The sequence below is a fragment of the Nilaparvata lugens genome, chromosome X (assembly GCF_014356525.2).
Source record: "Nilaparvata lugens isolate BPH chromosome X, ASM1435652v1, whole genome shotgun sequence".
NCBI classification, from domain to species: Eukaryota; Metazoa; Arthropoda; class Insecta; order Hemiptera; family Delphacidae; genus Nilaparvata; species Nilaparvata lugens.
In genome coordinates, this window is record NC_052518.1 from 29,758,898 (window position 1) to 29,771,163 (window position 12,266).

The 12,266-nt window shown below is 33.1% G+C and overlaps 1 protein-coding gene across 1 annotated transcript in view; it reads left to right on the forward strand.

The window, feature by feature from the left end:
- The first annotated feature begins 222 nt into the window (after window positions 1-222).
- Window positions 223-12,266, forward strand: part of LOC111045931 — a 110,814-nt gene continuing 98,770 nt past the window's right edge. The window contains exons 1-2 of the mRNA XM_039441876.1: window positions 223-486; window positions 1,796-1,956. Coding sequence (XP_039297810.1) covers window positions 1,818-1,956 — 139 coding nt within the window. The 5' untranslated portion in view covers window positions 223-486; window positions 1,796-1,817. The remainder of the gene's footprint in view (window positions 487-1,795; window positions 1,957-12,266) is intronic.

Here is a 12,266-nt window from a genome sequence, read left to right on the forward strand (position 1 = left end):
TAATCATTATTAGATCAAATTTAATGGGATGAATTGAGTAACAGCTGTGTACAATCAGTGGCAAAATGCAGAGACTTGGCAACGTTTTTCTCCTATCTTTCTTCACTGCCATTATAACATGGACCTCACTATAGCGGTTGTCTTGTGCACTCATGGTCTTGTCATATACATAGGTCATAAAGGAGGTTTCCTTTTTGTATGTATTCTGTGGTTTGGCTTCCCCAACCACAATATTCCTAATCACAAGATTCCATTCTTCTTCTTGACTGACTTGACTCGTGCTTTAGTCTGGATCGTCTCTACTTCGTTAATCGCTTGCAATTTGAATATTGCATTGTGTTTTAAATACTATGTGTCATCCAATATAATTTTCCCACAATCATAGATGAAGTTCAGCTGAATCTCTCGATGTGCACAACCGTCAATTTCAATTAGATAACATGTAATAAATCACAAATAGCGTGACGCACCAGACCAATCGAAAACGTGAGTCTTGTTTTCATTTTCTACCTTCCCTCTTGGTAATTACATCTCTATTGTGTTAATATTCTATTTTGAACCTGGAAATATCATACTTAGGTATAATATCATTTTTTTCATTCTTGCCCAGATTCAAATTCTCACACAATATGCAAGTGGACTTGCAGAAAATATATTCTTTCTGAACTTCAGACATGCTTTACTTTACTTTCTTTACTTGTTTATTATACTATCCAATGTTCAAATAGTCTATCACAAGTGGTATTATTGTATCTTGAATTTCATCTGCTTCAAATCGAATGACCTATTTCCATTACAGTTTGACAATGGCTGAATTTCGTGTAATGTAGAGACTCGATATTCCTATTGGTAGGATTAACTCAGACTTCACTCAACCAAGCATATATTCCGATCCAAATTGGTTCTTTATTATTGGGTAATTGACATTTCGTATTAATTAGTACAGTATTAGAATATCGTTGACATTGTAATTACAGTATCGATTGTCCATAACCTAACCGCTCGCAGCTCTTACTCAAGGCCGTCACGGTGTTTATTCAGTCTAATTTAGTTTAGTCAACCTTGTATGCTAAGGTTATGAAAGGCTCTATTGTATTAACACCATACTGATTCCATTTAAAAAGCTTCGTTCGTGTTGGAGATTCAAGCCCTTATCTTCCTTGGTATTTTCAGCTGACTATCGAAGTATGTTTGTGTTCATGACTTTTGCAAATTCCATCTAATTATTTCGTAATAACTTTGCAATTCTACAATGCTTTCAAACTGTGTTAGGAAACTTATAATTCTCCCGATTCACCTGATTGCATTTGATATTGTAATATATGAAATTCACATTGAATATGAATGTTATAATGTAATGTGCCTCCAATAGATAGCTTTCACAGCAAAAAATTCAATTTCAATATTTAATTACGGTAATTTCGATGTTAGTTAACATTATATGGATAACTTAGAATCTTCTGCTTCATCCATTACACACTCATCAATAAAAGCCATATCTTATTAAGTTTCCCATGTGCAATGCTTTCAGGACTTAATACATCAGATCTGTTTAATTTTGTAGATTCGTGGTATTGATTAATTAATTGACCACCAGAATGAGTTCAATCATCAAATCCTACTACAATTTAGGTTTTATGTACCCTATGTCAATTAAGTAGCCTAGTCAATTTAGGTTTTATGTGCCCTAATCAATCAAGTAGTTTATATCAAGTAGCCTAGTCTATATTACCGTATCTTCATTATTACAAAAATAATCAACTGTGTCATAAGTTATTCTAATAATTCTTTCCAGAAGCCACATAAATCGAACACAGATGGCTAGTACAGCAGCGGGTGATAAAACAGTGAACAAAGTGGCATTATGCTCGGCTATATTCGCCGGCTTTGCTTACGTTGGATACTCAGTTGTCCGCACTGCTTTCTGTCGAAAGCTGGCAAGGAAGGATGGTGAAGGTATGTCATTTCAAATCTCATCTCAACAACGATTAATTTATTGCTAAAAAAACTTTTTCGCAATATATGATTGCCTGTTATAGGGTAGCAACTAACGTTTACTGGACATTAGGGACTGACTGACGAACAGTGTTCTGTAACAGCTAACGTGCAAGAGCACACTCAGCAACTAATGGTTACCTGTCACTAACGGTCCGGTTTTCGACTAAACATAACAGAAAATGTCGGGCAAAACATTAGTGGTGGTTTAAAGGTGCAATTTGTTAGCGACGACTTTAACCGCAAGGCTGGAGCACATAATCTGTAATTCCACTAGATTTGATGATCAGGTATGTATCATAAAAGCATGCACTTCTAATTCATGTGCCCCCCATAACGTTTATACAACGTAAAAATTTGATGAATCAAATTCAGGGGAGGCAGGACTGAATTAGGTTTATTGCAATTATCTCCTTGAAATTTTGAGTTTTAATAGGTTTTTAAAGTTTATTTCTTCGTTTATCGTGTGCTACAAATCAGTAAAAGTGATTCAATCAAAGAAAAGAACTAGTGTTGGTTTGAGTTATTTAAATTCACATGAGAGGTTTGAATTGTATTCTAACCTTTAATTTTGGACTGTTTACGTTCAGTGAAATGGATTCCATTGTTTTCAACTCTAGACATGTTTATCTTTATGCAGTGTTTATCTCTTTACCTTTCGAAAGACTTTTTGATTTCTGACCTAAACTGTCGTCTGCAAGTTGCCGGTCACTGGTGCTTTCCAACCTCAAACTAATTTTGCGCGGGAAGCCAGTCAGCTGGGACTGCAGATGACTGTTTTTCTGATCTGTCAATGTGACATCTGACTGAGTACTAGCTCTTATCAACGCAGCCCGTTTGCGTTATCTTCAATGAGCAGCTCTGTTGTGACATCGGCTCGTACTTGTTCTACGCGCTTATTTTTAAAATTGGACTTGACTGGCCTTTACTTCACTTTGAATAACCACTTTTAAAATGAGCCAACTCACTCAAAAACCACTTGTGCTAAGTTCTAATAAAGATTCAAGATCTGTACTTCTTTCCGAAGATGATAAACTGCCTAATTTTCTAGTCTCCAGGAGACTATCGGAGACTATCGATGTGTTCTACATGTGATGTGGGAGTAAAAACACCCAATCCCAGAACCGTGAAAACAAGCACCAATTCTCTCAATATCCGTACCATAGAATTACTCCAGCAAAGGGATGATCTAATTTCACACTCTCAAGACTTGAAGGCACAGATTTTTTCACTGGAAGATGAGATCAAATCACAAAATAGACAATTTAACTCTATGACTCTAAAATTCAACAATGATAATCTAAGCCTATTGCAACAAATAAAAGCCATATCCACAACAATCGAAACTTTAGAAGCTGACAACAGGGCATTACATGATGAAAAAAATCCTGCTTAGTGATATTGTTGAAAATACCAACAATATAAAATATCATAATAAGAATTTTAAACATCAGGGTATAGTTGAAGGAAAAACAAAGAATTCATGTGAAAATTCGGTGACAAATGGTTGTGCGGGGGAGCCATTAGCTATTAGAGGTATAAATATATTTAGCGACAGTCACGGGCGACATATACCACTTATAATAAATGAAAAGGCATCAGAGTGTAAGGTATTTGAAAGTGTAAAGCCGGGTGCTACCACTTATAATAAATGAAAAGGCATCAGAGTGTAAGGTATTTGAAAGTGTAAAGCCGGGTGCTAAGTCGGAGGCTGTTCTGGACAGTTGTAATGAACAGTGCAAATCGTTTTCAAAAAACGATACATTGGTAATAATCAGCGGATCAAATGATGTATCATGCAATGAGGCGAAGTGGGCAGTCAGCACTATAAAAAGAACTGTCAGCGGATTCCATAATACTAATGTAATTGTTGCCACATAATACTAATGTAATTGTTGCCAATCTTCCTCTTAGATATGACCTGATAGAAGGCTTGTGTGTGAATATTGAAATAAAAAAGACTAATGAACTCATTAATAAATTAGCATACCGTTTCAGTAATGTAAAAGTTGTCGATTAGGTAGGGGTTTCCACACTAAACATGGTCAGCATCTCAATGCTAGAAGTAAAAATTTGAAATGGCTCGTTTAAAAGACCATTTGCCCCATTCTGCCAAAGACAAGACATCGGTTTTTGTTCAATTTGAAATCAGAGTTATTGAAATAAGCACACATTCTTTAAATTGAAAAACATCAAGATTTATTGAAGTTCGTTCAATATTCATGTGAAAATTTAAGAATACAAAAGGATAATTGACACTCACCTCTATTTAGTAACATACTTACAATACATTGCATATTATGCGAGTTCTTATTGATCAATTGGTAAAATAGCCATATGTATTCCATTTTTCATTTCAATTCTGAGCTCAATTTTGATAGCAATGGCCAAAAACTTGAAAATCCTCACCAAAAAAGTATCTAGCTCCCAACAATCAACCATTTTTTCCCAGAGAGCTTCTAGCTTCACCCAAAAACTTCCAACTCATCCTAGATTTCATTGCCAACCTAACAAACTTTACTAGTGGATTTACTTATCAATGCAATAACCTTTCTACATTGTTTCAAAAACTTGTATAATTCAATATTAAATTTATTTATGTTTATTTTGAAGTGATTTTTATTTACTTTAACCTGTTTCAATTTAGATTTAATTTATGATATTTGGTAACTCAAACAGCTGTTTGTATGAATGTATTATCAATAATCGATAATGCCCAATTATAGTTCGATAGTCGATACTATCAGATAAACATCAATAATTGATTCAAACATATTAAAGATCAACTTTTTAGTTAGCGCCAAATTCAACTAATAACTCTGATGATAACAAATGCCCCCTCTTCGAACTAGAAATTTCATATTTGGGTTTTGCAAATCATTAAAAAATTTTTTATCAATATACTATGGAAAATTTTTAAATTGTTTGACTTCTTGTATTAATTTTAATATTTATAATTGTAAATTCTAGTTTATTTCCATTTGCAAAATATCAAATTTGAAATTTCGTCATATCAAAATATCAAAATCAAATAATCATAGAAATATGTTAACATGATGACTCCAAAATAAAGTTAGTTAACTCCTATATAATTGTGAAAAAAATTTAAAATTGTAAAAACATCGAAATAAATTCTATATTGTTGATTGGATTTGAAGTTCTTGAAGAATACTGATAATTTAGTTACTCAGCATAGAAAAATGTATTCATGCTTGTAGATTCTTGTTGTCATCATCATAACAGGCTTTAGAACTCTTTTTTACATCTCCAGATGTTATATCTGCTTGGCAGTTTATCCAATAAAGTCGTGAATAAGTGTTGACAATGAAATAGCTTTGCACTTGCACCACAAGATTTGTAGAATGTTCAATCTAACTGGTTGAGCTATTTTATTTTCCGAAAATGGTTCATTTTGTCGTTTCACAAATTTATATCAAAGTTCAGGAACAACAAAAAACTGAATATTTGCAAAGTTCGAAGTTGTTGCAATTGTTTTTTTCACTTTGTCGCAATTTGCACAGTGTAGTATACCAGAAACCAGATGTATCAAAGAATTCACAATTACTGATTTGAAGGATGCATATCTACAAATGGAAGTTGATACTTCTGTACAAAAGTATCTCACTATTTCTACTCATAAAGGATTTTTCAGATATTCACGCCTTCCTTTTGGGATAAAAATAGCAACAGCAGCTTTTCAGTGTAAAATGGATCAAATCTTGGCTGGCTTGGAAGGCGTTGCATGTCTTTTAGACGATGTAATAATAACAGCTCCCACAAGAGAAGAACACATTAACAGAGTCAGGGAAGTGTTAAAACGTTTTGAAAACAATGGACTTCGAGTACAAACCACAAAATGTAAATGGTTTGAGGAATCAGTAAACTATTTGGGACACAGAATAGATCAAACAGGTATACACCCCACAACTGAACACATCAAAGCCGTAGAAGATATGCCATCACCGAAAAATGTCAAAGAACTAAGATCCTTCTTGGGATCAATCAACTACTACAGTAAATTTGTTCCACATTTACAATCACTGTGCGTTCCGTTACACAAATTACTTCAAAAACGAGCAAATTGGCACTGGGATAAAAAACATGAACAAATCTCTACAAAATTGAGACATTTATTAACAACATCAGATACTTTAGCTCATTATGATGAATCACTTCCTCTAATTCTTGCCACAGACGCAAGTGAAGTCGGATTAGGTGCAGCTCTTTTTCACAGATATACTGATGGTACTGAAAGGCCAATTTTGTTCGCATCAAGACGACTTGACAAAGCTGAAAAACGGTACAGTGTGATTGAAAAAGAAGCATTAGGTTTAATTTTCGGAGTAACACGTTTTGAACAGTTCCTCTATGGCAGACACTTTGAGATTCGTACTGATCATAAAGCTTTAGTGAAAGTTTTCGGTGAAAATGACTCTATTCCAAAAGTTGTTTCCAACCGTATTGCTAGATGGGCTTTAATTTTGAGCTCATACGACTACTCAATAAATTATCACAGAGGTGCAGATAATGCAACGGCGGATATGCTATCAAGGTTTCCTTTGGAAAATGTATTGAAGTCAAAAAACGAAAAGTTAGGGGAAAACAATAGAGCACATCTTTTCCACCTTCGATTTCAAGATATATCATTATCAACAAAGAGCTTACAAGAAACAACAAAACATGACACAACACTTGCAAAAGTTACAAACTATCTCCGAAGTGGTTGGACAACAGATACAAATGTAAACAAAGAACTACTACCATATTACAATAAACGAGAAGAACTATCATTTGAAAATGGCATACTCCTCTGGTCGGGTCGTTTAGTCATACCCACAAGATTAAGAACAAAAGTACTACAAATTATTCATGAAGGTCATCCAGGAATTGTAGCAATGAAAGGAAAAACACGATTCCTAGTATGGTGGCCTGGACTGGACAAAGATTTAGAGGAACATGTAAAACACTGCACCGCATGTCAAGAAAACAGAAACAGAGATGTTGAGATGCCACTTTTCTCATGGACTTTTCCAACAGAAGTGTGGTCTAGAATCCACATAGATTTCGCAGGACCATTTTTAGGGAAAATGTGGTTAGTCGTTGTAGATGCTAGATTGAAATGGCTCGAAGTAATACCCATGTCAACAACCACAACAAAATCCACGATCAATATATTACAAGATCTATTTTCTAAATTTGGCTACCCAAGAATAATTGTAAGTGACAACGGTCCTCAACTGACTTTGTATGAATTCCAAAATTTCTGCAAAGAACTGAACATAAAACATGCACGTATCACCCCATATCACCCAAAAAGCAATGGATTGGCAGAGCGTTGTGTACAAACGTTCAAAGAACGTATGGGAATTTCAAAAGGAAGTACTGGCACCTTACAAGAAAAACTAAATAAATTTTTATTTGCTCATAGAACATCCCCAAAGAGAGCAACGGGAAAAACACCTGCTTTTATGATGTTCAGAAAAACACCTGCTTTTATGATGTTCAGTCGCGAGTTACGCTGCAAAATAGATCTATTACTACCAGATGTTAATGACAGAGTAGACGAAGAGTTAGTTAGACAAGGGAACAACAAGCCGAGAGTCAACGCAAAGGTGTTCGGAGAGGGCGATGGCATATGGGTACTAGACAGATCAGGCAAAGGCTACAAAAAAGGAAAAATCATTAAAGTAAATGGACCATACTCATACCTAGTGAATGTTGAGGAAACGATGAGAAGATGCCACACAGATCAACTGCGATATGCAGATTGAACTTAAGAAGAAAGGGGGAAGATGTAGTATACCAGAAACCAGATGTTATGCAAAACAGATGACATAAATCAGTTATAATATTTAATAGTTTGTTGATTGGAATTCACTCTATCCTACATGTTTTAATAGAGATTACACACGTTGAGTATTAATCTTTGAGACTTATTTATTTCTAATATTCTACACACAGTACTATTTATTGAAAGTCTTGTTCTTCCCTAATAGGCATGTGATTTGCAAAGTTCATTCACTTGGTTGTATATTTTTTTCTTTCGCAGAAATGTAATTGAAAGTCTTTTTTCTTCCCTAACATATTATTTGCATAGTTCATACACTTGGTTGTAATTTTTTTCGCAGAAATGTAATTGAAAGTCTTTTTTCTTCCCTAACAGATCATTTTCGTTGACACAGATTATTTTCATAGTTCATTTCACTAAACTGTTGATAAACTCGAAGCCTAGAGTAAGTTGGTAGCACTCATACACTCCCTCCAGCTTTTGGCTTAATTACCAGTTTGAAGTTCTTGAAGATTATCCAATACAATCAATATTTTAGAAATTAAAAATATTTTAAAGAGTCATCATTCAAGTTATAAAAAGGTACAACAAAATTTCATAATCAAATACATAATACAAACAAATTCTTATCCTAAGGTGAGTGTTCAATTATTACTAAACTACATTTGGATTACAACCCAATCCAATACTAAAACTAATTTATTCAAAATTTGAAAATAAGCAGACTTTAATTCATTCAGACATTATGGATTATGCAGACTTCAATAACTATATCAGTTTGCTCTTCTTCAATATTTCAATAATAGACTACTTTTATCATTAAAAGAGTTACAATTCAATTTGATTTATAATTATTTCAATATTCAAACTGCATCAACACATTATTCAAAATTTCAATCAAAAATGCAAATTTTAATCAATATGTGCAAGAGAAAAATTTAATTCAATACTTTGATTGGAACTTTTAAATGATTGTACTATGTATCAGACTTCAAATTAATCTATCAAGTATCAGAAAAGTCACAGCCGAGTCTACAGTAATTATTTATATTCTTCATCAATCAGATGCATATGTCTTGAATGACCTACCTCCTATCCTCTTTACATTCTCACAAATATCCTCATAAAAAAAACTTCATATATCTGGTGTCCATGCTCTTTTGGCTACGAGATTCCACCTTAATAATAATACTCATAAAATCCTCAATACTATCTTTCAATTAATGTAAAGTTTCATTCAACATACTTTTCTAATCTTTGAAAATTACTCATAATATGCAAACTGTTTATTCATTCTCTTTTACTATCCATTTTAATCATCTGTCCTAACATATTTCTAGCATTCTCAACTTCCTTTTCAAAACGTTCAAATTTTTTTTATATTTCAACAATTTAGTTTTCTAATCAATTATTTATTCCAAGTTCAGTATCAATTTCATGTTCTTTATTCATCATCAAAATTTTATACTTGTTCAATTCTAATCTTAAAAAAAACAAATTCAGTGAATAACTTTTATCAGATCAGTAAATAAGATGCATATACAATCATACTAATGAGTCATTTTTACTCTATTATAACGTTCAAGAGAATATTAATCATGTAATTTTCAAATACTGTCACAGGTAAAATAGACCTGTTAATTCATAACTATAGAAATTGTCTGCTATAATCATTGTTCATCTACTGGAATATGAATATTAATATGAAAATAATATACTATCAAAGGTAAGTATAGTCATTAATAATAATAAAAAAGAAATATTTCAAACTTTATATTCAATCATTGAGAACATCATGTTCTTCATACTAAAATACTGCAATTAATCAAATTATTATTTACAATAGACAGCATGTTTGCTAGTCTTCTACTATTTTTCACGAAATTGTCATCAAAATTAAGCAAAACTAAGTTAAATTCTCAAAGTTAATCTCTTATGGAGATAGAATTTAACTATACTAGACCAGAGTAAAAAAATTATATAAAAAAATTTCTTGTCTGCAAAACAGCCAAGACTCATGGCCTTTTAAAAAAAATATATACAAGTGATGCGTTCTTTTTGTAACTTGGATCAAGCCAATTTTGGTTACATAAAGAATACATACAAAGGTCAAAATCGGGAAGGATGTCTTGTCTCATTTTTGGGTACCTTGAATATCATAATAATATTTTTTTCCATTGTCTGATGCTTACTTGCTGGATCCCAATACTTAAATCATTGTTTTCTTGAAACATGAACTGACTTATAAATTAAAAGAATTAATGACCTACTATATGCATTCACCTAATTTAAATACTCAATAATAAAACAAGTTGTTATGCTACATCATTACTCTACAGTATAAAAAGGTTTCATCATGAATTGATTTACTTTCACAACCTTATTTTTTCTTAAATCTTTTAAAAGATAACAGCCTTTATTTAGATCTTGCACAACTTCAAAAGGTCCTTTATATTTTGGGCACAGCTTAGCTGAAAACTTTTTTATTTTATTGGATAACACAAAATTTTTTATCAAAGCAAAATCTCCAACTTTATATTTATGACATGGTTTATTTTGTGCATTATATTTGAATCTTCTAATAGTACTTTTATTGTGACAGAATCCAAAGTCAGGGCAGTGGATTGTGAATGATAGTTGATATTAATACCTACAAATAAATCTTTGAATTCTGTGCATAAAAATACTGATAGCTTGAAGTGTGGTAAGTACGCCAATAAAAGACCAAATGAGTCAACAAGATAAGATTTAATAATAATAAAAAAATAATAGGCAGATGGCCACATACAAAAACAATTGTAAGTAGATTGAGTTGAAAGATCTTGGGATAATTACAACATGTGATAAAAAACGTTAGAGAAATACAAAATTTAAATGAAATTAGGTCAATAACATTAATGACCATTGAAGCCTGACAATAATCGAAAAGGTATTATTAATGATACCTGAATTGCGAATATAGATTGAGTGCTATAATGAAAAAGTTACTGCTGCAAAATTCAATCTTAATGATTTACAAAAGGAATAATAATAAATGACAATGAGCTGTAGATAGTGCTCAACAAATAGAATACAGTAATATAGGCGGCATAGGCCTTCAGTAAATTAAATGTCAAGTTAGACATCAATAAAACAATTAATAGGCGTCGGTGGCCTTAAAATGACACTTAAGAGCTAAGGGTAGATATTAAATACAATGTAAAAATTGTCCAAGTTAAATATAGGCGACATGGGCCTTCAATGAATTGAATGTCAAGATAGACATCAATAGAACAATTAATAGGCGTCAGTGGCCTTAAATTGACACTTAAGAGCTAAAGGTAGATGTTAAATACAATGTAAAAAATTGTCCAAGTTAAATACAGGCGACATGGGCCTTCAATGAATTGAATGTCAAGATAGACATCAATAGAACGATTAATAGGTGTCAGTGGACTAAAATTGACACTTAAGAGCTAAAGGTAGATGTTAAATGCAATGTAAAAAATTGTCCAAGTTAAATACAGGCAACATGGGCCTTCAATGAATTGAATGTCAAGATAGACATCAATAGAACGATTAATAGGTGTCAGTGGCCTAAAATTGACACTTAAGAGCTAAGGGTAGCTATTAAATACAATGTAAAGATTGTCCAAGTTGAATACAGGCGACATGGGCCTTCAATGAATTGAATGTCAAGATAGACATCAATAGAACGATTAATAGGCGTCAGTGGCCTAAAATTGACACTTAAGAGCTAAGGGTAGCTATTAAATACAATGTAAAGATTGTCCAGGTTAAATACAGGCGACATAGGCCTTCAATGAATTGAATGTCAAGATAGACATCAATAGATCAATTAATAGGCGTCGGTGGCCTCAGTGGATTGAATGTCGAGATAGACATCAATAAAACAATTAATAGGCATCGGTGGCCTCAGTGAATTGAATGTCAAGATAGACATCAATAAAACAATTAATAGGCGTCAGTGGCCTCAGTGAATTGAATGTCAAGATAGACATCAATAAAACAATTAATAGGCGTCGGTGGCCTCAGTGAATTGAATGTCAAGATAGACATCAGTAGAACAATTAATGTAATACATGCGTAAATGAAAATTGAATAGAACGATTTACGTAACCTGAATAAAATTTTGAAGAAGAGATGCAGCCAGGCAGACAGGCAAGGAATCTGCAGTACCCAAAGGAACAGGACATCAGCAAGCGACGATGTGATCTGGCCATGCGATGACAAGAATGGAAGCGTCCACCACAGCAGGCAAATCCCCCAGTGAAAGTGTGAGCAGGAACGTGTAGAATTCCAAACGAATAATCCGACTTTCAAGTTGTGGAATTTTCAGATTGATTTCCAAACGGTAGAGATGATGAACTTGAAAGTTTGAGTTTCAAGAGGTGAAGCCAATTGTTAGAAGAATGGCAATTGATGCCCACACGAGGTTGTGAACTTGACAAAGTTTATCAGCGTAAATATGTGAAGAAAGCGA